At 36.4% G+C, this 27,742-nt stretch overlaps 3 protein-coding genes across 5 annotated transcripts in view; all 3 read left to right on the top strand.

The window, feature by feature from the left end:
• LOC118741296 (insulin gene enhancer protein isl-1) overlaps window positions 1-16,216 on the top strand; it is a 78,935-nt gene extending 62,719 nt beyond the window's left edge. The window contains exons 3-9 of the mRNA XM_036473229.1: window positions 4,679-4,809; window positions 4,913-5,101; window positions 13,191-13,311; window positions 14,298-14,460; window positions 14,571-14,786; window positions 14,866-15,043; window positions 15,154-16,216. Coding sequence (XP_036329122.1) covers window positions 4,679-4,809; window positions 4,913-5,101; window positions 13,191-13,311; window positions 14,298-14,460; window positions 14,571-14,786; window positions 14,866-15,043; window positions 15,154-15,521 — 1,366 coding nt within the window. The 3' untranslated portion in view covers window positions 15,522-16,216. The remainder of the gene's footprint in view (window positions 1-4,678; window positions 4,810-4,912; window positions 5,102-13,190; window positions 13,312-14,297; window positions 14,461-14,570; window positions 14,787-14,865; window positions 15,044-15,153) is intronic.
• Window positions 16,217-20,690: 4,474 nt separating this feature from the next.
• LOC118741295 (39S ribosomal protein L13, mitochondrial) lies at window positions 20,691-21,907 on the top strand. Its single transcript, XM_036473228.1, has 3 exons — window positions 20,691-20,824; window positions 20,880-21,003; window positions 21,405-21,907. Exons 1-3 carry the CDS (start codon window positions 20,801-20,803, stop codon window positions 21,791-21,793), a joined length of 537 nt encoding a protein of 178 aa, XP_036329121.1. The 5' UTR covers window positions 20,691-20,800; the 3' UTR covers window positions 21,794-21,907.
• Window positions 21,908-22,610: 703 nt separating this feature from the next.
• Window positions 22,611-25,670, top strand: LOC118741294 (leukotriene A-4 hydrolase). Of its 3 annotated transcripts, none has more exons than XM_036473227.1 (6): window positions 22,611-22,711; window positions 22,927-23,180; window positions 23,248-23,399; window positions 23,887-24,625; window positions 24,705-25,033; window positions 25,114-25,670. In XM_036473227.1, the coding sequence occupies exons 2-6, from the start codon at window positions 23,019-23,021 to the stop codon at window positions 25,574-25,576; spliced, it is 1,845 nt and encodes a 614-aa protein (XP_036329120.1). In that variant the 5' UTR covers window positions 22,611-22,711; window positions 22,927-23,018; the 3' UTR covers window positions 25,577-25,670. The 3 variants fall into 3 exon arrangements, with proteins under 3 accessions (XP_036329120.1, XP_036329118.1, XP_036329119.1); XM_036473225.1 differs by having other exon boundaries at window positions 22,626-22,840; XM_036473226.1 differs by having other exon boundaries at window positions 22,641-22,787.
• Window positions 25,671-27,742: the final 2,072 nt, after the last annotated feature.

The following is a 27,742-nucleotide window of genomic DNA, read 5'->3' as shown; positions in this document are numbered from 1 at the left end:
CAACGTGGGCCGCGATGCTGGTGACCGAGGAAGAGGACAACACTCGAGGCCCTGCTGCTCCCATATTTTACGAACCACCGGACCCCAGCGAAGTATCACCATGGGTTCCGTAAAGTGCATAGCACAACAACAGCACTTAACGCCATAAACACTCAGATAACTCGTGGCCTACACCGAAACCGCCCCAGTGAGACAACTAATCTAGTAGCGTTGGACCTGTCCAAGGCGTTCGACACTGTCAGTCACTCAACGCTACTAGAAGATATAGAGGCCTCCTCACTCCCATAGGGACTCAAACGGTGGTCGGCGAATTACCTGAGCGGCCGACACCCGTCAGTAATTTTTAGAGACAAAACTAGCAAGCCGCGTAAAATTAAACGGAGGGTACCACCAGGACGGTCTGCTATCCTTCTCCGTGCATACAACCGCGATTGTCAACAAAGTACAGAGCCACAACAATGTCCTCAAGTCGCTGGCCGGCAGCACTTGGGGCAAAGATAAAGAAACGTTGTTGGCAACATACAAGGCAATTGGCCGGCCGGTTCTAAATTATGCAGCGCCCGTGTGTCGCCGGGGACTAGCAGGATGCAGTGGATGAAGCTACAGACCTGCCAAAACACGGCATTACGAACAGCGACAGTAAAGGAGCATAACATAATGCTCTGCAAGCAATTCCTTGCTGGGAGCCACAGACGTGGCCATCCCAGTGGACAGCTGCTCGCGGAAGAGCCCTCGCCAAGGCACGTCAGGAGGCATCTTTACGAACTGACGGACGAAGTCCAGAGGTTTATCAAACAACCTCTGGACCCGTCAACCTACCGACAGGCCCTGAACGGCATTCACAGGGAATCAGTCTCAAGTTATGTAGACTCCCGCCCTGTGAATGCCGTTCTAGGCACACAACCACCGGACGTGGACGGGACAGAACTTTGTCTGCCTCGGAAGACCCGCACCACAATAGCCCAACTTCGCTCTGTCTATTGCAGCAGGCTTAACTCTTACTTGAGTGATGCCCGGCATGTGAAGAGGCGCCACATGACTCCCGGAACCTCTTCACATGCCCTGAGAACCCCACTCAGCTGACGCCCCTGTCCCTATGGAAAGCCCCTGTGGAAATCGCATACTTCCTGGGCCTCGCCTACCTCAAATTGACGACAACGTTGATGGATGAACCGACCTGAACGGGGCTTAGTAGCCGCTACAACAACAAGGCTTTCTCTGTGTTGGAAAAACCAAGTGGATAAGGACTTGGCTTTACTTGGCATTTCCAATTGGCGTCAGTAAGCACAGAAGATAAATGACTGGCGTTATGTTTTGGACTCGGCTAAGGTAGAGTAATTTTGAGTTTGGCCCCTTTTGAAGACGTTGTGCGAAAAGTCTTTCGGGCTGTATAAATTTCCCTCATTTGCTTGTAGTTATCTGTAGTCATTGAGCACCTTTTCCAAAGCGTGAAGGAGAGCAATGTAACGGGCCAGAGAAGCCAACCCGTGGGGAATTCCCCGATTTGAAGTGAATTTCAGTTTGCGTGGGGAATCGGGGAATGGACCGTTTTTGTGGGGAATTTCAGCTCGTTCAATTCTAGTATATCAACTTTTCAAATCTTTGTCGCATCTGCTTTCATTTAACGAATAAACTAATTGATTTTTATATTCTAAAACGAAAATTTTTAGCCACTCGAAATTTGCACCTTATTATTCTAGAATTGAGTTGGCTACAAAAATGCGTACTCAACATTTTTCTATAAAACTAATTAAAAATCTCTTTGACTTTTACGGTTTTTGTTAAAGAATCAACTATATTTTTATAAAAAAAATAGCTCAAATTAAATAACAAAAAAAAAACAATAATAATTGGTGCGGATAAAATTTTTGCGACCACTGCATGTATGTAAATATTGCTTACATAAATATTTTTGATTCTTTATTTGTTAACTTACTTTACAAAAGTTTGGTTTGGTTTATCAATACATACATGAATTACGTTTAAAAATAAAATAAACAGTAAGACCAGCAATATATCAAAACGCATAATTTTTTTTTTTTTGTAAGTGTGGAGATGTCTATGTGTGGGGAATTTTATGAAATTTCGGGCAAAATCGGCCACCAAATTACGCCCTCGGTATAATGAGCCTTTTGAGAATTGCAAACATAAACTACTCACTTAGAACCTGCAGGTCCATTGTGATACCACTGTGAAACATAGAATCCTAATTGTCTATAGCCCAAAACCGCGAAAATATTGTAAGCGGAATTTCAAGATTTCAAAGATTTTTTTTCATCGGCCTTCTTTATTATGACGGTTGGTTAATATCCCAAATTCTACTTGATTCTCAATAAAATTGCGTTGTTGTCAGGCCCTGCGGAGTGGTAGCGCGTACTGCACTACAGCGGCTAAATGTACATACATACATATTTACATACAAATGTTTTCCATAGTCTAAAGATAATGCTCGTCCTATAGATACACATTTTATATAGAAATGTTATTGTTATTCTATTGCCCATTTGTACACTTAACAATTCGAAATCATATTTACATAATAATTTGCACATTTGATCTCATTGCGTATGAAGAAATTCTTACTATATTTTTCGCATGATTTTCAAATTATAACATCACATGCTTCAGGTTTGGCAGTCAGACAGCTCCTTGCCGGTAATTTGATCGAATTGCGCTGACAATAAAGAACAACAGAGTGAATTGTTTAAGAAAACACGTGGGGCCATTGCTTTTTCATGGCCCAGAAATATTTTTTTCCTTTAAGAAAGCATAGGCAAATGACTGAACCCACACCAAATACAATTTTTATGGTTAAGACAAACTAAATGTCCTATCCTTCCATCAAAGTGGATATCAGTGACTTCCTAAATGGTCCCAAAACATTCAGTGGTAGTTCCCAGTTATTGAATCTGCTAGAAATACATAAGTAGATAGATCCTCTAATAAGAAAAAAATATCGCAATTTTTTATGCCGTTCAAATACATAGCCAAGGGATTTCGTGCTTTAGCTTTTTTTTCCTCAAACAATAAACGTCTCGCAATTACACTTTTTTTTTTATTTATTTGTATGTTGTAGAGAGTACATACATACATACATAGATACCGCTAAAATGCAAATGAATTGTACAAATTAAAATCTCCAAGCGCAAATTCGTACTCTTCAATGGCATTTAGCAGATCTTCGTTAAATACACACACACACACAAACGACAACAACAATAACATTCAAATAACAATTCGAGATTATTTACCAACCAGTAGCTGATAAAAGACAAACATACATACATTCATACATACAAATGTTAGTAAATAAATATTATAACAAATATTCGTAAATCAGTTATTGTACCATAACCACAGACAGGGGGCTGTCATGCGCAACTCCCACTGCTCGCCGCTAATCACTAACCGACGGCGCTGTCAAAAGATGAAAACGATTTTTTTAAATTTATATTTATTTATGTGGTGGCTGGTTGGTGTTTAGAGGAAAATGCCTCAATTTGTTTAACGATATACTCGAATAAAAACTTTTCAATTGTTAAAAATAAACTTAGAAACAGCGAAAATATTTTATTTGTGTGCTAACTGTTTTTGAATATATTGACTGCTGCAACGTGTGCGATGTGGTGGTAGATATAATTGTATTGTAAATAAATATTTCAATAATTCATTAACACGCGCCTGGCTATCGGATGATAAATTAGCACATTTTTCAACGAAAAAAAAAAAAAACAAAAACGATTACCATAACTATGCAATAAAAAAAAATATGTATGTATAAAAATTAAAAATAAATGCACTCACATACAAAAGTTGTTTTTTTTTTGGTTCCATTTTAATATGAATTTTTTTCCCCCTTTATGTAAACTCACGAATTTATGAAAATTCATGACAATTAAAATGTGTGCATTTCTAAAATAAGCAAGGAAAAGTAAATAGAATTTACATTTAGGAAATGCTAATAAAATTACAAACAGCTTTTTTTACAAAAATATGTCTACATAAATAATTACTAAAATCACATAGTTTTCTATACAATGTAATGCCTGCGCTGTTTACCACAACAATAGTGCGCCATTACAAGGTTAATCGCATTTGTTGTAAATAATAAAATGAATGTTTAAATTTGCTTATTAAATTTTATATATTAGGTTGCCTCCGCAAAAAAAGCCGCGGGGTTTTTCCACTGGAATTTAAAACGTATATTTAAAAACTTACGCCAAATACATATTTTGTAAAAATATTAAGGTTTCCGAGATGAAAGGACCTGCAAAAAACGTGCTTTTTATAAATAAAACAAGTTTTTAAGAACAGATATAATTTTTTCTAAAAATCACCTCAGCTGATAGAAGAGTTTAAGCTTAAAAGGTATGCATAAAAATGTTTGAACACTTTATCAACAGAAAAAGAAAATAAGGATTTTTGGAAATACTTTCAAGTCAGTCCAGCTCCGTAAATTTTAATATTTTTGTTATATATATACATATGTTTGCGAAAATCTTCAAATATAGTAAATTTTATGATTCCGTTGGAAAAACAGCACCGATTTTTTTTTTTATCGAGAGTGATGCGCCCTAATGTACCTAAACAGTACTGACCATCAAAAGCATAGAGTAAACCCACTTTAGCATTTCAATTGTATTTTCCCTTTTAATTCAAATCGTATATATCTTTGCAGGTTATTTGGTACAAAATGTGATAAATGCGGTAGCTCATTTAGTAAAAATGACTTTGTGATGCGGGCAAAAACGAAAATCTTTCATATTGAATGCTTTCGTTGTTCGGCGTGTGCGAAGCAACTGCTGCCAGGTGAATATAACAATGACATACATACATACATACATACATATTGTTGCTGTATTTTATTTAATTTTCACTGTCATATAAAAACGCTATTTTACATTCCATTCAGGTGATGAATTTGCGCTACGAGATGGCGGCATTTTATATTGTAAAGAGGACCATGATGTTCTGGAGAAATCTTCACAAAGTAGTCTAACGTCATCTTCGATAGAGAGCAACAACAATAATAGTAGTAGTAATAATAATAATACAAGTCTTAGTAATAATAATCATTCCAGCGAGTTGGGTTCAATGTCAGGTGAGTTGAAAACAAATACATAAACATAAGCATATTTACAAAACTTTTTAATTACATAAAATATACTTAAGCTAAAGATTCCAATTAGTAGGGTCGCCTTTTCTTTTTTTTTGCCTTTTGTAGTTACAATCATTGAGATGCCATGTTTCCGTTGTTGGAAATTCTCAAATTAAAGAGTGTTTCCAGAAATGGGAAAGAAACTCAAAATTTTTTAAATCAGTTTCTAGCTCCCAAGAAAAATTTATAGCAGAAGCAAATTGTTTTTTCAAGCAACAGAAATAATGAAAAATATTTCTTGTGGTTTTTCTTCAGGGGTGCAGGCGGAATCCAACATTCGCTATCCCTAATTTTGATCGCCAAAAATCTCAAAAAAAAAAATAGCAGGTGCCCCTAACGACATTCAACATCTAATTACAAGCTCCCCATACTGCCAGATTTGGCTTATTATACATTGTATCTGTTAATTCGTCTTGTTGTATACTTTTAGGCCTTGCAAGTTTGTCAGTCAACTCGTTCTCATAAACCCCCTTGTACCCAGGTGTCCAAGCAAGATTGACTTGGTTGCAAAAAGTACATTCATCAACAATGCCAGGGTCGGAAAGAGTCACCAGTGCATCTGGCGTATTGAAAAAACTTTCCTTGGAAAAAGAAACGTTTGACGTTTTTCTGCTCAACGAACAGCCATGCTCCTGGCCCAACCTCATAGTTAGATCAACCTTTAAAGGTTCTGGAGTATTCAAGACCTGGTTACGATTGCGCAATTCACTGATACCCGTCTGGTATAACCACATCAAACCTTCTAAGTAACCTAAACTTCTAAAGCCTAAGTGAAGGCGTACATCTAGGGGTGGCAAACCGATAAATGCGTAGCGGCATATTTGTCTTAGCAGCATACTTTGAAGCGCAGTAGAAATCACAATAGTGATGCGCTGAGTTTTGTGACTTTGTTAGAATAGGGGGGTTGATGAATTTAATGATAGTTTAAATACAAACCCCCGAATTCTGTGCACTTGACATATTGTCAAGCTTGAGTATTTGTCAAAAGAACTACGACTAAAACTATGCTGCAAAATTTTAATTTTAGGCGCTTTGAAAATACACAACAAATCTAGGCGAATACAGACAAATCTTAGCGACATAGTTTTAGGCGCAAGTTTTTGACAAATACTCAAGCTTGATTATTGAGGGGTTAAGCTTATGAGAAATTTTATAGTGACACCCCTCAACACTGGCAAAGTCAAATCATTATTTCTCCTTCTTCTAGTGAAGAGAACCACACTAGGTTTTAGAATATTGATGAACAGAGTAAGCGTCAATAGAGTTCAGTGCAACTTACGCTAAGCTGCTCTTTATGATGAATCCGTAGTCCGGTTTAGCGAGTTCATCACTATTGCTGCTATACAACTGATTGTTCAGATGTGGGGTTTTACATTAACACTCCATCATTTGGTGAGATACTTTCAAAATAATTAAACTAAGTCTACTGAGGAAATCGTCAAGATCGGTGCTGTACACAATAGGTTTGTTCGTCGAGCAAAAAATTTGTACGAATTTGTACGAATTATCACGATTTTTGCCCAAATCGCGTTCGTGCAGACCAAAAAATTATCCAACACTCAAAAATTGTGAGAGCAAAGTGACAGTTCTCTTGGAGAGAAGTTGCAAATTCTTGCTGGAAAAAATTTTGCCAGCAAGAATTTGCAAACACGAAAAACATGTGGTTGTGGCGCATGGTTGCATTTTTGTCTACAACAATTTGAATAAATTAGTTCGTTAAATTTAAAAATTTATAAACACGAGCGATTTTTTTATGAAAAAAGGAATTAAATAATTGTTGATATAATTAATTTAGTTAATTTCAATGATTTGAACTTAATTCGGCTGAAAAAAATGGTATTCGCAATCGGAATGCAATTGCAACCAGAGGCGATTTAAGAAACCCGATAGCTAGTACGATGAAGAAATTGAACTGTATGTCAAAGAAAGTCAGAACAACAAGAAATATACATGTATATCCTATTTTTGGCCATCCGAAAGAATTTTAAAAATTCTATAAAAATTTTTTATGTTTGAAATGCAACCGTGGACGCCAGCTGGCAGCGAAACTTGCAAATTCTTGCAAATTTGCGTTCGTGCAGAAATTTGCAAGTTTCTCAACTTGAGAGAGAATTTGAGAGAATTTTTTCTTACTCTCTGATATTTTGAGTGTTGGATAATTCTTGCTGGATTTTCGACGAACAAACCTAATGTGTTACGTGTTCTGGCCGAGCTTCTGCTCTAATTTGTGGCGTGCGTCTTGATATTGTTTTCATGGCAGATATACTCTAGAAGGTTGCCATTGCCTGCCGAGGGGCGGCCGCTATTAGAAAAAACTAGTTTTATTTTATTTTTATACCCGAGCGCACTTGTGCACAAGGGTATATTAATTTTGTTCACATAACGGTTGTTTGTAACAGCCAAAACGAATCGAGACAGATATAGACAAATGTATACATAAATGATCAGAATGAAAAAAGAAATCGATTAAGCCATGTCTGTCTGTCCGTCCGTCTGTCCGTCTGTCCGTCCGTCCGTGTACACGATAACTAGAGCAAAAATTGAGATATCTCAACGAAATTTGGTATGTAGGTTTCTGTTAATCCAAGGTAGGTTGGTATTGAAAATGGGCGAAATCGGACAATAACCACGCCCACTTCCCATATAACGGTAATTTCCAGAAATACGAAAACTGCGATATTTTAGTAACTACTGAAGATAATTCACTCAAAATTGATATTTACAATAATTTTTAGACGAAAAATAAGAATATTATAAATTTTTGGAAAATGGGCGTAGCCACGCCCACTTATGGTTACATGTGTATATCTTGGTAACCACTGCATCAATTTCTTCCAAACTTGGCACAGTTGTTGGTCTTCGCACAACATACCAAATGGCTGAAAATTTTTAAAATCGCTCAATAACCACGCCCACCTCCCATATAACGGTAATTTAGAGAAATACATAATCTTCGATAAATCAGTAAATATTGAAGCTAATTTATTCAAAATTGATGCTTGCAACAATTCTTTACCAAGAAATACGTTTATGGTAAAATTTTGGAAAATGGGCGTGGCACCGCCCACTTATGATCACATATAAGTATATCGGTAACCGTTCTACCAATTTGTACCAAACTCGGTGTGGTTATTGTGCTTGCCACATATAAGCAAAACGTTGAAAATTATTGAAATCGGACTAAAATAACGGCCGCTTCTCATATAACGGTAAATTTCAGAAATGCTTGAAACTTCAATATTTCGAAATTGAAGGACGCTAATTTACTCAAAATTGATACACCCCGGCTTACCATCTAGCGGAAGGTTTCGGAAAGGTGAAAAAACACATATTTAATACTTGCGCCGGGTATTTAATGTTCGGCTCCGCCGGAACTTAGACTTTCTTACTTGTTATTTTTTGATGTTGTCGGAAACCGGGCTCGAACCCGGGCCTTACGGAATGGTAGCGGGCACTACTAACCACTACACCACAGCGGCCACCATTACAAGCTTTGTTTCTATATTTTATTTAGTTCACTGCCAAACTGGTACTTAGTTGCGACTAGACGGGACTTAAATAGTTACCGTTAAACAAACCTCTTAGCAAACCTCTGAACCATTTACTGGCCAGATAGTCACCGATTACCTTTCTAAGATTGTAATTTGTTACATTGATTATGTACTCCTATAAGAATCTTTAACTCTCTTTCACATGTGTACATCTTGATTATACTAACCAATCTCTTTGTATCGCATGTTGCCGCCAATTGAGAAAACATTCGTAATTACGACTTGTTTCACAGCACAATTACAAGTTGTTATCTAATTGCCGACGCTCGTTGTTGTACAGGTCCCCCTCGGACGAGATTGTCTCTTCCGCTATCCAATCAATCGCATGTAAATGTCTATGTCTATGTAGTTCAGAGAGTCGGTAACTTTTTGATCAAAAGCAACAATGAACAAAATTATCGAGGTAAAAATTTGTAGCAACAAGCAAGATATCGCCTACGATCGTGTCTTCGATCTTGCAGCAGATCATTTCATTTCATATAGGGAGCGGCTTGCAAAAAAATCAAAGTCAGACAGATATATGGCCATTGATGAAAATCAACGATGACGATTTGATTTTATTTGAATGGAAAAAAATTGACAATTTGCGAGCGCCAAGGTCATTTGAAAACGAATTTAATAAAAGTGTTGATTTGGTAACGAAAATGCGTATTACATACAGAGATCTTCGCTGAAGAGGTTAGAAGCTGGCTATGACAACTAACAAATCGCAAATAGTAGCCACTCTCAAGAAATGTTGAGAGGTGTGCGCTGAGACGACTTAAATCAGCCCCTCCAGGAAAGCTCTGCTTATGCGCCTTACCTTCTAAGCTTCCGCCACTACCACCACCTAACCAATCCAGCTCGAAAACCCGGTGTATCCAGATTCGGCATAGAGTTAGGATATTACGACTTAGCGACTTAGCGCACTCTTGTTCTGGCTAACTAAAAAAAGGCAAAACTAATCATTATTCCATATAAGAGCGTCGCATCTTTTGCCGCAGTCAATCGATCTTCAATAACATATCGTAAGCGACATGGTTCGCAATGCCGATCTAACATGAAAGTACCGCCAAAAATAAACAAACAACCATTGTACACCACAATGACAAGAGGTACAACAATCTCGATAGTTCATCAAACAATTGCCAGCGATTGGAAATCAAACAAAAATCAAAAGCGTAAAGAACAAGAAAATCAAAACAGTGATCGCTATGATAAACAGCACAGAACACGATCGCGATCATACAATCAGACGTGTATCGTCTGTGTGGCGATGTAGTCGTTGGTGGTGGTGGGCGGCAATCAGACAGAGAGACAGCGCGGCGAGTACAGCTGACACTATGGATGTCTGCATTTCTCAAGAAGTTGTCAACAAAAAAATACTAACAAAATACGTCTTCAACGTCACAGCCAGCTGGCTGGCTAGCCGATCAACCAAGCAACCACTCACTCGCTCACTCAGCCGGCCATCGAGAAGAAGTAAGCCTCATCATCTACATATTGGCTTATGGTCTTGACCCTTCATTTCGTACTATATGTATGTATATGTATGTATGTATACCTTAAGGTCTGGCTGACTGACTATAAGACGCTTGAGCGCTTCGCTGCGTTTTGTTTGTATTTCCATTGGCGGATCGGCGGCGGCGCTTTTGTGCCATCGCCGTAAGTAAATGTTGTTGGTTTTTCGTTTTTTTTTGCAAATATGAAAATTCCATGCCCAGTGCGAACAGATGGACAAAATGCGTAGTAAATATTCATACATATGTATGCATGTAAATATGTATGTAAAAAAATTCGTATAAGAAAGTACCGGCCTTCTCCCTTCTAGATATCTACTTGCGTGCTTTCACTGATCCTCTTACTGATATTCTACACTGATCCATTCATCCTATGGTGATAAACAGGTTCATGATATGTATACTTAAATATGTAGATATGTACATACATTTCCATACATACATATATGTAAGTAGTAGATACATGCTGCATACATATATGTACATTTATTTACATACATACGTACTTTCCAGCACATCTCTTCTAGGATACTCTTATAGCTCCATCTGATTGCTCGTAACTCCTTATCTTTATTAGATATTGCAGGAATTGGTGTCAACGTTGATATGATATGTAGCCATAGCAATTTGTACGCTCGCCACTTTGCGAGTACCAAACTCTTGCAAACTTCTTCTATTCGATTACCTTAATCATCGTAAATACCGAGATTGCTGCTGTGATATCGTTTTGTAATACATACGAGTGTCTGTCGTACTGTGCTGAAGATACAAACATTCTCGTACGAACATGTAAATGTGAATGTCTATAGACATACATATGTACATGTACCTATGTATAAACATTAGAGCGGTTCGGTCCCTATACGAAAGAAAAATGTTTGTGATTACCCACCTCACCAAGTGTGAAGGCTTACTTTGTGAGAAATTCGATCCTTTCCGAGTCCTAAAAACCGTTTCTTCAAAACGTCTTCCTTATGTCCTCTTTCAAGGTGTGATAGATAACCAAAAAGATAATTTCATACAAATTCATAACACACAAAAATTCTATTTTATTGTAGTAGATTAGGTTAGGTGCTTTGAGCAGTTTTGATAAGAGTTCCTCCATATTTATCCCTAAATGTCTCTAAACAATTCTAATTTTCTTTGGAAGCCTAGAGGGACTTAATTGAGTTCTCTCGAAGCTGTCCAAGCTTTCGAAGAGGCCTAGAAATTTTTAAGGGTTTTCACCAGATAGGAAGTCTAGGATGGATTCATTCTTCTTCATCTCTGTAATTTCTGCAGAAATCTTTATACGTAGCTCCGGGCCTTAGTTTTCCCGTAATAATTTTTAACTTTTGGCTATTATAGCTTTAGTATACTCTGTCTTCTACGTTCATCGAGCAGTGACCAGAGTGAGCTTGATACAGCCCGGTATACCTGATCAGTCCTCCTGTTATTGCCAGCTGCTCTAGCCATTTCCTCAACTTGTGAAGACAGGAATCGCAGGACAGGTTTTACGCTCCGAGCCGTTTCGCTGAGTCCTTTCTCAGATCCCGGAATAGAATATAATGCTTGAAAATGTCTTTGCAACGGTTTGTCACACATTATCCTATCGCTTACATTGTGATGCATCTTTTCGTTCAAACGTACATATGTATGTAGATGTTAATCTTTTCGTGGTAAAAAAAGGTAATGCATTCCCTATTTTCCCCCGCTGGTATGAGTATATCTGTGTGTATGAGTGTATACTAGGGTGGTCAAAAAATAAATAATGTCGTAATTTTAATGCTCTCACCCTATAGGATTGTTCTATACCAAAAAAAAAAATATACCCCCTATTTTTTAATTTGAAATCAAAAAATATTTATTTAGAAGTTTGTTCAAAACGCTCAAAAATTATTTTAATATTAACTATTTTTATAAGTCATACAACAATCCTTGGGGGTGAGAACATTCAAATTCAGACCTTCCTTTTTCACATGCATTTTTTTGGACCATCCTAGTGTATACACATGCATATGCATACATATAAAACATTTGCAACTAGTTCTCATGCCTCTTTAATAAGCTAAAAGGGGAAAATTGTCGCATCTCTTGAAAGTTAATTTTAAAAATACCAGCATCCCAAAAAAAAAACCACCAATTCCCAACAATTGATCGCGAAAACTTGTCCGATGAAGCATACATTTGCTTTGATCTGACCGAAATGCGCCAGAACGTAAATATTTTGCATGCAATTTTTCAACACATTCGACAGCGGAGAAAACTAATTATAGTTTGGCATACAGAAAAAAGATGCAAGAGGAAACATCACCAGATACGAATTCATTTCTTTCTTTCTTTTTTTTTGGAGACAGAAGAATTTCCTCTACAAGTAGTACATACTTACATACAAATTTATGTACAGATGTGTATAGGGAATCGAGTTGTTTGAGGTTTGGGTGAGAGCCGAGGCAGTCAATTTTTGGTTATGAGGGAAAAATTAAACAGTTTGGATTCATCAAAACCTCAACAAATTTACAAAATGATTTCGAAATAATCCTGCTATTCTGGAAATTCCGGTTTACTGACTGGTATTAAAACCGAGTTTGAACTTACTAGTTAGCGACCTGTCAATTTTGATGGATAAGCTGGAAATTAACATTTCGTAGGACATTAACGTCTTAAAATTGTTGCTAACAACGAATTAGAGGACCAACTAGTCAGGCGGTAAAGCGAAATTCGAAAATATTAAAAAATATAAAAAATCATACTCTTGTGCTGGATTTCCACTAGGCATTAAATGGCAGAAATTTGGGCATTCATTTCCACATGGCATTTTTTAAATGCCTCCAATTTTTTGTAATTTCAATGCCTAGCGGAAATTCGGCATTAAACTTCACTTGCCGCATTGAAAAGATGCATTGCATACATTTTTACCCTTCCTGCTACTTTATTCAAATTACATTTATGTATGTATGTACGTATGACTCCTCAGTACTAAATTCGTAATCTCTTTTTCAGATTCTGGTAGCGAATCGGGCTCACACAAAAGTATTAGGGAAAAAAGACCTTCGGGTCCATCGGACGGTAAACCGACAAGGGTGCGAACGGTCTTGAATGAAAAGCAACTGCACACGCTAAGGTAAGTGGTTAAAATTTTGGCATATCTTCCATTCAGCACTTCCCATTACACAGTCAACACCTGCGCGGAAGATTATTTACATGATCGCTTTATAAATCTAAGTATAGAGTAGTCCTTAGGAGTGATATCATAGAGCTGGCCAACAAAAGTTCCCTGAGCAAAAGCGCATTCACATTGATGGAATTCAATTAAGAAACCAAAAATTTTGTGTTAATGTAGATACCAATATGTGGGTAGCTCCGCTGGTCATGTGGTTATTTACTCATCTCTGCTTAAGAATGACTATTGCCGCAGTTGTTGAGACAATAAATACAGCAAACGCATCGAGTACATACTTCCTTGCCATTGCCAGAGTTATACTAAGTCGGATGTTTATGCCTGAGTTTTAAGTTCGAAGAAAATCTGCGTTCTTCTACGCCATAACAGCTAATGGCACTTGGGCCCATTTCTAGGTAGTCACAACTCGATCTTTAAGCCTAAGTGCGCATACATATCAGATCTGAATGTGGGCAGCCACTGCAACCTAACCTAACAGAAGTCTTAGAAAGTCTTCTCCATGAGAAATTAATCATTTTTCCTTTCTAGTTAATTAAACGGAGCTCACCGAATAAAGAAGTATACACATAAATTAACTTTGACTAGATGCAGTTTTTCTAGGTCGGGAAAAATCGCAAAAATACTAATTTTAGCTCGATAGATTTTCTTATACCAACCCCACAGACTTCAAATGTTCGAAACTTAGCAACTTTTATTACTGTTATTTTTATTCGATGGTATATGGGGCCTTTTCAGGATTCCATAGGATGAGATTTTTCAGAGAATAGTACATATGTATGCATGTACATAAGAATTGCCTATCAAGATACCGATAGACTAGCCATTAGGTCATAAGAGCTTTGAGAAACACTTCTCCCTTACTTTTGCATATAATTTTTTTGCGAGAATGCTTATTAATATTTCCCTGACACTTGCTTTGATTTTCACAGAACCTGCTATAACGCTAATCCGCGACCTGATGCGCTCATGAAGGAGCAGCTGGTGGAGATGACTGGTCTATCGCCACGTGTCATACGAGTCTGGTTTCAAAACAAACGCTGCAAAGACAAGAAGAAAACCATACAAATGAAGCTGCAAATGCAACAGGAGAAGGTAAGTCCCAATCACGCACAAATCACATTTTTGTTCGCTGAATATCCCCACTGCACGAACAACATTTTGTGCTTAATTGATGAAAGTTTCTCTTTGCTTTGCGCTTATAGGAGGGACGAAAGCTCGGTTACGGCGCCATGCAGGGCATACCGATGATCGCGAGCTCGCCGGTACGCCACGATTCGCCACTCAATCTGCAGGGCATCGACGTGCAAACATATCAGCCGCCATGGAAAGCCTTATCCGACTTCGCGCTGCATGCGGATTTGGACAGCAATGGTGCGATAAACACGCATACGCCCGCGTTTCAACAACTGGTGAATCAGGTGAGTAGCACACATTGCTTACGAAGCTTATAATCGGTGATCAAAATTTATTAACCCCTTTTTTTTTTTTGTCGCCCAGATGCATGGTTACGATCTCAATGGCATGCCACCGCTGCCGCCACATCATGGACCACATCCGCCACCGCCCGGCCAGCAATTGAATGGACCACCCATAGGCAGTATGGACTCGGGCATTACGTCACATCATCACCCGGACAGCACTGACTCATATGTGACCTATCTGGAGAGCGATGACAGTATGCAAGGCAGTCCGTAGAAAAGCATGTGCAAACGAATCTAATTTGCTCTTCTTCTTCTTCTCGTTCTTGTCGATCCAAAAAAAAAAAAAAAAAAATGTATCAAACAGAGTCCAAACTAGCTTTGACACCAACATCGTCAATGTCTTTGTCACTGTCGTCATCGTCGTCACTATCATCCTCATCGGCATCAGCGGCCACATCAGTCGCATCGCCGCCATCAGCCTCGAATACAGCCAACGGAAGTGTGATTGGAATCGGAGTTGGAGTGGGCGCTGCAGCTGTAGCTGGTGGTGTAGCTTGTGCACTCAACACTGGACTCGGTCTGGGAGGAGGTATGGGTATGGGCGGTGGTGGCGTCAGCGGTAGCGGCATTGGTGCCGCCTCAGCAAGCTGTGGCCAAGCACAATCCGCAACGGAACAGCTGATGCAAATGTTGCAAAAGGTGACCGCTTCGCCATCGCACGCAGTGCTGTGAAGGATGTACGAGGAGTTCTGCCGTCAAGCCGGAACTCAGTAAAGCGCAAAGGGCAAATGTGCAATTCGGAAGTGGAGCAAGAAGAGGTGATCATTGGAAGGGGGAGCAGATGAAGGAGAGGATAAAAAGTGGCTTTAGCGAGGCCCACGGTTTGTGGGAAAGGCGCCTCAGTATTAGCTTTACTTGCTGCTCAAGCGTGGAGTGTAAAACGTCGATTGAGAGCCATCGAGTAAGCTGCTGAGTGGGAGTTCTGATGAAATACTGCGCTAAACATTCTTCACTGAAAATACATAAATTGCGTTCGAGCGCCTAAAAATTAGAAATTTATGAGCATGCAAATATTTGAGCAATATTGTGCTTGTTACTGCATAATTTTAGGCGCATTCGTTTTTAAATGTATGTTTATTTTTGAGTGTGAATTATTAGCGCAGTGTTTAAGAAATTCCACCGCGGCTTTAGTAAAAAATTAACTGTTGATTTCAATAACCAGTTGTGGTATTTTTTATGAAATATTTCAAAATTCTCTAATGAAAAATGTGAATTGTTTAAAAACTGTCAGAAGAAATTTTGCACTAAGCCATTTCAAAATGGCTGCAAATGCAAACTATAATGCTCACTCACTTGAAAAGTTCATTATTTGTAAAAATTAGTTTAAAATTAAAAAAAAAAGTATCTATATATGTATGTGAGAGGTAAAATAAACATTTACTATATAAAAAAACTGCAACTAAAACCAAAACGAAAATGAAAGTAAAAATAAAAATAGGGAAATGCAAGTTTGTAAAATATCGAAAAAAATATATACTAAAAAGTTGTATATAACTATGTACCACATAATTAAATTTAATGCTTGTAATTTAAAAAAAGGACGTAATTTTTAGAAAGGAAAAATTTCTAGTTAAACTAAACTATTAAAAATCCAAGAAATTACTAACAGAACGAAAAAAAAAACGAAATCTGTACCCAAAAAAAAATTACTAAAAAATTTACAAAATATGCAAAAAATGCCAAAAAGCAGCAATTCTTATTCAGCCCAAGAAATAACCAAAAGAATCACTTTGGGCTCCTATTTGCAAATTATTTGTAAATTTAAGAAATACCAAAATGCTAGTATTATTTAGCACACAGCTCTACGTCTGAAATTTGGCTTTAAAAACAGGATTTACTTTATTCTAAAAAAGCAGATACCGCCACGAGTAGCCCTTTTGTAATAAGAAGCAAAGAATTTTAGGAACTTTTAACTTGTATTATATTTAGCAAAAAAAGCCTATTATTTTTTTGGCAAAAATATAAGTAAAAAATTTATATGATATTTTCTTGAACTTATGTTTACAAATCAAAGCTAAGATTTTAATATACTTTTGCACCCGAAAAAATCTATTTAAAGATAGCAAAATTTTGCAAAAATCACGAAGGATCCTTTAAAATAAAACAGAAAGGATCTCGAAAAGTCCCATAAAATCTAAGAAATCACAAAAATATCCAGAATGTCCACAAAAAACGCCAAAAATTCCCGCCGAAAAATATTCCGAAAAGTTCATTATGCAGTACACCAAAAAAATATTGAAAAACTCGAGAAAAATTTAACGAAATTCCGGAGAATTAAAAACGAAGAATTCGAAAAAAGCCTTGAAAACATCTAGAAATTTCAAAAAAATCCTCAAAAAAACAATAAATTGCCGAAAAATTAAAAACGAGGAGTCTAAAAAAAGCTCGAGCTCAAAAATCAAAAAGGTATCTTGAAAAATTCACAAATCCCACAGAACTAAAACGGCGAATCCCAGAAAATCCCTGAAGCCTCCGAATTGAAAATAATCCAGAAAAATTGCAGAAAACTAGGCGTCTCATAAAATTCCAAAAAATCCTGGGTAATTTTTAAAAAAAGTCCCTGTAAGACTAATAATCCCGAAAAAATCCTGAAAAGCTCAGGCAAAGTGAAAAATACTGAAAATCAAAACAGGAATATCTCGAGAGGCGTTTAATTTTGTTGTCAATGCCTAAAAGAAGGCAAAAATACCTGTTATTTTCTGCTGTAAAAAAATTACCAAACTTTGCCTTTCTTCGCTTCAAAGATAATCGGTAAAATAATACAAGACAAGGGTTTACAAGTCATAAGCGATTATCTTTTCACCATGCGAAAGGACTCTATATTTGAAAAAACGGCACTTCCATTTTCTCATTGACTTTTGCATTTCAATATTTAAAAATATCTTCTGGTAAGTAATATTCTCTGTGCAAAAGTTATGTCTTACAACCAATTTCATTTGAAAATAAAATAAATTTGAGATGACTTAGAACTAGAAAAATTCGATAGAAATGTCGTTTAATTGAATATTTTAAAATTATTTATTTTTAACTCCTAAAAATCTTAATATGAATCTTATTACTGCTTTTCGAATTTTGAAGGCTACATTTTTCCAGATTTTCTTAAACGAGCCTGTTGTTTTCTATGCAAAATTATTTCTATTATTCTCATAAGTACTTTGTTTCTTTTCAAAATCTTCAAATACTAGCAATTAGTCGATTAAAGTTATGTAAAACTACATAACCTATAATTGAGCCACTGCTTTTTGGCAAAAAAATAGGCGCTCGAACGTGCTATCCAAATGTTAACTACAACTACCACAAAAAAAAAAAAAAAACATTCAACTAAACTCAGAATCATTAAAAAATAAAACTTTGTAAATTTTCAAACGTAAAAGCAGAAACTTTGTGCTCGCCCCTCGAGTACGCCAATGTATTATAGACATAAAAATTAATAAAAAAAATGCACATATGTACATATGCAAAATATGTATGTATGTATGTATTGTACATATAACTTAGTTACTTTACGCAGAATGTAATTAGTAATAACAACAAGGTATGTAATTTAAAAAGAAGAAAATTATGCAAATAAAAAAATTGTTAGTTTTTAGTTATTTCAGTATGTGAAACAGTTGTATTATACATTGTGAAAAAAAAATCCATAGTTAAATGAAAATTGGCATAAAAAATAACGGTGGCGCTGCGAAACGCTGCCAATTCTCAATGGATACAAGCAGCGCTTGAAAATCCAACAGCATTTCGGTACTATGGAAGGAAAAAATCTTATACAAATTAAACTAAAATACGATAACAAATGAATAAAAAATTCTATATATAATTAACATGTAATTAATTTTAGTATTCATAGAAAATGTTTAAAAATTACAAAAATTAATGAAAAAATAATAAAAGAAAATATTATTGCAATATTAAACATTATTTGTTGTTTTCATATAGCATTTGTTTGTGAAGGCGGCGCAGCTAATCCAACGACCAAAAGGAAATAATGCGACAAATTGGCTTGTTTTTAGCAAAAATTCTCTCAAGTTCCTAATTCCTTTTGGCTTCTCCACTCTCATTTGTGAGCCAGATGAAAATCAATGTCGGAGCAGCTGCTCTGTTTACACATTTTTTAATTGACACCGAAATACGTTCACTTTCATAGAAGAAATCGTTATTTTAATTTTTCTATGCGGAAATAGTTACATAACGTCGTTTAAAGGACAAAACCGCGTATCGTCATTTTGCAAAACCGCGTAATTAACATTTGCTGGCAAAAATTGGATTTGCTCACACAAGCTCGTCCTGAAATATACTAGCCAGAAATGCGATTGCTTTATAAAAAAAGAGAACCATTTTGAAATATGATTGTTTTTACTTTCTAGAAAATAATTTATGAAACCTTACATACTCGGTTTTGTACTTTAAACGACGATATCATACCCCAAAGGAGCATGAACAGACCACATTGAATTTGAGAAAACGAAAAATCGATTTTTATCAGGCGCACAAGAATGCACAGAACCAGGTGGTCGACGAAAAATCGATGTAGGAAGATATTCCAGTGTGTGAACCACGTAGACGTTGCTAATAGCAACAGAGGGATTGGAGCTTGTTTCTAGGCGCCGGAAGCAAATTGGTCGTAGGCAATAGATTGCTATAGCTGTGTTTTTGGGCAATCATCGGTATCCGGATAAAAAATTTGCACGCAAATACAACAACAACGATATGATCTTGATAGAAATCTGGTTCAATTTATGATCCGCTCTGTTTGGTTTGTGTCAGTGATAATTTGGCAGTACGATTTGGTAGCACTGGCAAATTAGTGTTGCATCTTTTAACTTGATTCAAATAATCTGCTTTTGCGTTAAATATTTGTTTAAGTGAATATTAGATATTTCATTTAATTATACTTTTCCCGGTTTAGTACGTACTCGTGCAGCACGAGCGTAGCCAGGTAGGGGAAGGGGGGTGCTCGAGCCCCCCCTAACTTTCAAATTTACTTATATTTATATAAAATAGTACCCTGAAATTCCAGCTTAATAGGGTCGAGCCCCCCCTAAATTTCATTCTGGCTACGCCGATGCTCGTGCTAATTTGCTATTTTTATGGCAAATTTCAAATGAATATTTAGATGGCACTTAAGTTTAATTGTGGATTGTAGCTTAAATGCCATTTAAGTTTCGTTGGGTTTCAGATCGACTTTGTTTAAATATGCCAAACAATTGGCAGCACTGCTGCTTGTTCCTTGAAATTGTTGTTGCATTTGCTTGTTTGTTTACATTTTGTGCTAAAAAGCTGATTGTTTTTTGGTGGGATTTAGTGGGATTTATTAAACCACCTACCAATAAATCTTGGTTGTTTCGTACAAAGACAGGGTTGCATATCTCATATTTAAATAGAAAATATTTAAGTACAAATTAAATGCATGATCTGAAAATGAAAAGTGGAAGTTAATTAACAATCTCTACTTAAGTAGGCCATCTGAAATTGGGCCTTACCAGCATTAGCAAAGCAATTACCAAAACGAAGAAGCCCAAATAAAAACTTTCAAGTTTGCGCAAACTCGATAAGGGACTGTTCGACATAGTCGACATTGTTTCACATTCCTAAGTAAATTATTGGCCAGCTGATGCGCTCTGCAGCGCTACCAACGCGCGCAATTTTAGCAAAATCCCATTGTTTACATTTACTTTTCGTTGAAATTTCAGCTTCAAAACCAATTTGGGAGCAATTTGTGTATTAAATAATATTTAGCTATTATTATTATAAACATAATTGCCTGTATAAGCCAGTAAGCGTACACAAATTCTCCGTTTACTTATTTTATTTCGTTGTGTACATTACCTCTTACAGATCTGGCAACACGCCGGCTCTGAGCACACCATTCTCCAGCTGAGCTGCGCTATTGGTGAGGAAATTGTTATTTAACAGCAAATTTCACTAGAGTGTTGTACTAAAAATCCGTAAAAATGTCCATAGCCAAGCGTGTGCAGGTAAGCATATTTGTGTAACCGTAAAATCAGGAATAACAACTGCTTCCACTTATAGCAATGGGCCACTTTTGCGCGAACATGGCACATATACGATTGTACCTGGCAGAACCCATTTGATTCGGCGTTGCTGATAAAGAAGCATATAATGGGATTGCACAAGCCAATTTACCATCCAATGAGTAAGTTGAACAATATGAATAATTATGCCTGCATGCATATACTTACATCCAACAAATACAAAATGGTGCTAATTAAGTAGCTACACAGGCATGGTTGAATACTAATGTTCAATTAGAATGCCCAAAAGTTGTCTAATATTACTTTCTAAAACATATGTGACTAATAGCGAATTGAGCGCTACAGCTAGAGAAGATTTAGATTATTCTCTGCACTATATACGTAGATAATTGTGAATAGTGAAATAGTACATTTAAACAAAATTCTTTGCTGGTAAATACAAAATATATTACCCAGTTTTAGTTCGCAACCAGTAATGCCTTCTACTTTTAGGATACAACTATTTCTTCAATTACTTTATTGGTACTCAAGCTTAGCACATTTTCCTCTTCTAAACTTCCAGATGACTGCGGAGATCATGTAGTTTGCATAAACACAAAAGAAATTGCGCTACCAGGCGATGAATGGATTAAGCGTGTTTACTTCCATCATACCGGTTACCCAGGCGGCGCTTCTTGGACGCTGGCGTGGCAGTTACACGAAAAGGATCCAACAATGGTTATGAAGAAGGCGGTTTACAATTCAATGCGTGGCAATTTACAACGCAGACATACAATGCAAAGATTGCATTTGTTTGCCGACGATCAAGTGCCTGAAGAGATATTGGCTAATGTAACAAATCAAATTAGAACACCACGAGAAGTACCTCAACGTCTTGATCATATCGATAAGGAAACCCTGGAAAACTTCCCGGCAATTTTGGATTATCCGAAAGATTATATATTGCGTTGAAGAGGCATTAGAAGAAAACAGATTTGTATATTGTGGTGATGGTAGCAGATTATCAAACTCCATACCCTCTACTAATTCTTGTTTCTAAATAAAAATTTTCTTGTAACTTAAAAATAACAATAGATGAAAATTTATTTAAATAGTAATAGGTGCTCCTTGAACTACGGATTTATTATGGGTAGTGTTTGTAGTTGTTACTGTAGCAGCATATAAATTCCCCAGCGACATCTGAGGAATCTGTCAGGGTAGTAGTCCTGAGCCAGAGTGTGTACGTATGTATGTAAACCTGTGTCGCTCCGTAGACCCGACTGCCGTGGAAACGCATATGGGTGTGCTACTGATAAATGATGCAAAAGTTTTTATATTATATAAGATTATATTTAAATCTAAAAAATGTAATGCTTATGTATATACACGCATTTACTGTAGTTAAAAATCAGTTTCTCAAATATTTGTAGGCGGAACGACACAAAGAAGCGTAGCGCCTTTCCGGTAAAACTGGTACTCGATATCATATCGATAGCTAGATACTCGATTATAGTTTGAATATATTTCAAGCCGAGCACAAAAACACCATGCAGTGTAATTTTTTTTATTATATAAGAAATACATTCCTTTTTGTATGATTATGCTCTATTTAATTTACAGTTGGTAATCTCATTCATTACATTCATTTATTTATATAGATCTGTGCAAACATGAATCATGGATTTGTATGCTGTCTGGTAACGCAATTATTTGACCAATCGAGTTTTATCTCTTTGACTGCATTCTTTAATTTTTTTTGTTTTTATTGATTTACTCTTTTAACTTCATTCGTGTCGTGGCTGCAAATTTTTTCCAGTTTTAGTTGCATTACTGATCATATCGGAGGAATAAATTTATTTTGGTCAATTTGAAACGCCCACTCGCTTTGAGGTAGATGTTCTCATCGTATAAAAAGAAGTACCAATAGTATTTAATTTAATTGTGCAATACTGCATTTTACCAAAACGTACGCAGCCAATAGACGTGATAAGATTAACATTATTTATTACCAGATAAGGAGTATGTTGATTAAACATCTGAAGTAGAAATTTTTGGATTTCGTGCAGACCTAAATTATATATGTACATAAATTACTGTATTTTCAGCTATAACACGTTCAGTGAGCACGCAGAAACGGCTTTTGAAACAACGCAAAACCGGTGGCACTTCATTTGTTTCCGCACTTCAGCAACGCAATATGGGTCGTTTGGGGAAAGTAGATCCCAGTTCCTACTCGGAGCCCGAGCGCATCAGCACCAAACACAGTGCACTTAAGTGGACCGTAGATTTTGCGAATACAAAGCTGTTAGGCAGTGTGACGCACCACTTCAATGTACTGGAGACCAACTTGCCGGCTATTGTAAGTGTGGTCGTGTCTGTATATTTAATTCTGTTGTATTTTCAATAAATTGCTTACTTATGCTTAGCTGTTGGATGTGCGTGACATCACCGTTAATAATGCATCTATTATATGTAACGGCGGCTCATCTATTCCAATTAACTACTTTGCCAGTGATCCTGTAGAGGATATTGGTGCTAAGTTGACTTTGGAATTGCCGGAAGGTACAGCTAAGGGAGAGTAAGTACAAAAATACACTTTGCTTTAAGCGGGAACACCGATTTAATTTTAGCATACAGTAAGTTAGTTAAGTGTTGCAGTTGCCACGGCAAACTTATCTTTAGCTCTGAAAAGTCAACACCTCCATAAATTCTTATTCATAAATCAAGTGAGCTTATCGCTTTATGCATTGAACATATGCGTTAAGACAAGTTATAGTTTCTCATGATAATCGAAAATATAGTTTTATATAATGTTTACCAAAAAAGTTCTTTTGACGGTAAACCATCGTGTATAAATTCAAAAAGAAAAAAAAAATGCTCCAAAAAGGCTTCTAAAGTTTTATTTTCATATACATATAGTCGATATATATTTATACACTGTACTTATATACCTACATACATATATATGTATATGCATAGTTTATACTTACCATTAAGTATGTGACTAATTCTGCAAATGATGAATTTAACTTATGTTTAAACTCACAACCTTTCATTCACAACAGCCTTCTTGTACGCATAGACTATGAGACTTCTAATCGCGCTAGCGCCCTGCAATGGCTCACACCAGAGCAGACTCTAGGCAAACAGCACCCTTATCTGTTCAGTCAGTGTCAAGCGATTCATGCACGTTCCGTACTGCCATGCCAGGATACACCGGCCGTGAAATTTACTTACGAAGCCACCGTACAGCATCCAAAGGAACTAACTGCACTGATGAGCGCCTTAATTGAGAAAAAAGAAGCAGGTGTAACCACTTTCAAGCAAGAAGTGCCCATACCGGCTTATTTATTAGCCATTGCCATTGGAGATCTCGTTTCTCGTCCATTGGGTGCCAATTCCAATGTCTGGGCAGAGGCCGGTATTGTAGACGCTAGTGCTGAGGAATTCTCACAAACTGCTCAGATGTTGAAGACTGCATCGGACATTTGTGGCCCATATGTTTGGAAACAGTATGACTTGCTGGTTATGCCGCCATCATTCCCCTTTGGGGGCATGGAAAACCCTTGCCTTACTTTTGTGACGCCCACATTGCTGGCCGGTGATAAGTCTTTGGCAGATGTAGTGGCACATGAAATTGCGCATAGCTGGACTGGTAATTTGGTTACGAACAAAAACTTCGAACATTTCTGGTTGAATGAGGGATTCACTGTATTCGTTGAAACGAAAATTGTGGGACGCATGCAAGGCAATAAGGAGCGTGATTTTCATATGCTGCGCAATCTGACCGATTTGCAGGAGTGCGTGAGTACAAAAATCATTTGAAATGAAAGCTCCTACATTTTTTATACTTACTACTCCTTTTTTAATATCTCTCCCACAGATTCGCACGCAATTAGCTAATAGCCCGGAGCTGACAAAGCTAGTTGTGGATCTATCTAACTGCGGTCCCGACGATGCCTTCTCCAGCGTGCCCTACATCAAAGGCTCAACATTCCTGCGGTACATCGAAGATCTACTTGGTGGACCTGAAGTGTTTGAGCCATTCCTGCGCAGCTACTTGCAACAGTATGCCTACAAATCGGTTGTGACTGACGATTTCAAAGCTGCCTTGTATGATTACTTCAATAAAACCGATAAGAAGGATAAGCTAACCGAAATCGATTGGGATTTGTGGCTACACAAGGAGGGACTGCCGCCAATAATTCCAAAGTAATCATATTAATATACATAGATGTTAAACTTAAACAATAATTTCATACATATGTATGTATTTTGTTGAAACATTTCAGATTCGATGAGACACTTGCAAATGTCTCAAAGCAATTGGCCGTATTGTGGAGCACCAAGTCCACTGCTGACCTACGCCTCGACACGCAAATCACTAAATCCATTTCTTCTCTTCAACTAATTGATTTTCTAGGCAGATTAATCGAATGCCAAGAAATAGTCGAGTTAAATGAGGATAAAATCGAATTGCTTGAGAGCACATACAATTTGAAGAGCACAAAGAATGCCGAAGTGCGCTTCCGCGTCTTGCGCTTGGTTATCCGAGCACGACTGCTGAAGCGTATCGAAGAAATCATTGCATTTGCCAACTCGAACTTCCGCATGAAATTCTGTCGTCCAATTTATCGTGACCTAGGCCAATGGGCCGAGGCTAAGCCTATTGCAATTGAAAGCTTCCAGCGTGTCAAGGATCAAATGATGGCGGTCTGTGCGCATACAATCGAGAAGGATTTGGGTTTAAAATGAGCATATCATGTGTTTACATTTTTTATGAATTGCCTTAAGTTGGCACATACTTTTTTTAATTAATAAATTGTTTACCAGAAAGTTAACAAATGAAGCGAAAAGTTTGGGTATGTGCGCGACGGATATTAGTTCAAATTATTTGACAATGCTCTTATACTGTGTGCTGCTTTTCATAGTGGATAACTGCAATTAAGAAAATTTGTTTTAGTTGATGGCAGATTTCTACGCATTTTCATGATGTGCTTATTGGAAACCATGCAAATTATATACCAGCACGCATCTAGATCATAACGCAAATAAGAACGTGGAAAGCCTAAGCACATCTTTTTTAGACTGCGAACCAGATGATTCGAGGAAAAGAAGTGTCCCTATGGACCGACCCCATAGAGGCTGCACGCTTCTTGGGGCTGCCGTTAGTGGAACTCGACGACAACGATCCGACTGTCGTGCCAACGACTCATTTATGTTGAATAGGGTCCCTTCACTTAAATCCATATCACAAATTTTCCATATCGCCCTAAAGGGATTGTTGTCCTTCGTCTATTTCAAAATTTTTTTGGGCCTGTTGATTTTGATATTAGTGTTTTATTAAAAAATAAGCAAAACTACGATTATAACAAGATGACTTTCTGTTCCATGCTTAGCCATTATTACTTTTAGGCTGATTTCTAGTATTCATTTCGTGTGTTTTATTTATTTTTTTTATTTTTTTTTTTGAATTGTTTTATTCTTATTTATTTCAAACGCCTGAAAATCATTGTAATCGGCTAGCATTTCTTTGTATTCATGATTTATCTTTATTATTAATGATTTAATTTCTTGTTTTATATATTTTGGTTGCAGTGTTTTTTTCGTTCATTATTTTTAATATTTATTTTCTTGTAATTGTTTCAAATTACATTTGTTCTTCTAATATCAAATATTATAACTATCGGCTGCAGGATAATTTCCAAAAAAAAAAAATATATATATTATATGTTTTGCTGATTTTTGGATGTACACATTTATTAATGATTTTACAGTTTAATTATTATTTTTTAAACGTTTGCCTAGTTACTGCAAATGATTTTTTTTTTAATGATTTCGCGAATTTATGCAAACTTTTTGTGCCTAATGTTTTGGGTTTCTTTTTTGTTTTTTTGAAATAGTTCTTTCTTATATTGCAACTACATATTTCCCAACCCCAGCTCCGACATGCTTACATTTTTGTTGTAGTTCCCTCCTAAACATGTATTTACCTACGTTGCTGTTGAGGGTTTTGTTGAATGGCTTTGTAATTTTACTTTCCTTTTTTTGGAAATATTAAAATGCTTGAAATTGAATACATAACTTACACTGTGCGAAACGATTATGGGATAAAACTTGGAAAAAAAATTTCGCGGTTATACATAGTTTCAAGGTGTTTTTTCTAGTTAGAAATAATACAAAAAGTTGTGCTTATTATTATTTTTTTTTAATTTCGTTTTAAATTCTCGATTTAAAATTACGGTTATAAATATTCGATAATTTATGAAAAGCAAAAGTTATCGAAGCAGTTTTTTCAAATATTAAATAAATCTGGTTGCCAAAATTTTTAAAATAAAAGGCTGATTATTTCTGAAAATTTAAAAGATCTATATATCTAGATTTAAAATAGTTTTTTTTTTTGTCAACAATTGAAAATATTTAATTATGTAAGTCTTTATGGGGTTTCAGTTGAATAATTTCAGTAATGCGACATAACGAATGTATTAATAAGTATGGACCACTTTCAAAACGAAATTCTTCCTACACTTTCGACTTTATTATTAAACATTTGTTGAAATAAAACCAACGCACTTAACAATATTCATACACATAGCACCGACTAAAAATTTACATTTTCGAGTTTTTTGGTATGCTATCTAAAACAATGACCTATGACTAATGAATGATAAAACTATTACAAATAAGCAATATTTAATGAAAATAATATTTACAAGCAAAAAATAAAAATACAAAATTCCACTTGCACAGTGTACAATTTAGCGAACATTTGCTAGCAGATATGCAATTAAATGAAGAATTGCAAAATATTTCCTTTTACATACACAGTTACGCATTTTTCTCAAAATTTGGGACTCATAAAAATCTGAGTCCACACTTCAAAATGATTTTTTAATCACTACTGGACGCAGTACACTCTAC

Source organism: Rhagoletis pomonella, unplaced genomic scaffold (assembly GCF_013731165.1).
Source record: "Rhagoletis pomonella isolate Grant_MI unplaced genomic scaffold, Rhpom_1.0 Rhpom_scaffold_00006, whole genome shotgun sequence".
Classification (NCBI taxonomy): domain Eukaryota; kingdom Metazoa; phylum Arthropoda; class Insecta; order Diptera; family Tephritidae; genus Rhagoletis; species Rhagoletis pomonella.
The sequence above is the reverse complement of the archived record's forward strand: the minus strand, read 5'-3'. Positions and strand labels throughout refer to the sequence as shown.

Coding starts and splice junctions, on each gene's coding strand:
- LOC118741295 (XM_036473228.1), top strand. CDS start 20,801: ATGTCCATAGCCAAGCGTGTGCAG. Junction 20,825..20,879: donor CCATAGCCAAGCGTGTGCAG/GTAAGCATATTT, acceptor TTCCACTTATAG/CAATGGGCCACTTTTGCGCG. Junction 21,004..21,404: donor GCCAATTTACCATCCAATGA/GTAAGTTGAACA, acceptor CTAAACTTCCAG/ATGACTGCGGAGATCATGTA.
- LOC118741294 (XM_036473227.1), top strand. CDS start 23,019: ATGGGTCGTTTGGGGAAAGTAGATCCCAGTTCCTACTCGGAGCCCGAG. Junction 23,181..23,247: donor AGACCAACTTGCCGGCTATT/GTAAGTGTGGTC, acceptor ACTTATGCTTAG/CTGTTGGATGTGCGTGACAT. Junction 23,400..23,886: donor GAAGGTACAGCTAAGGGAGA/GTAAGTACAAAA, acceptor CATTCACAACAG/CCTTCTTGTACGCATAGACT.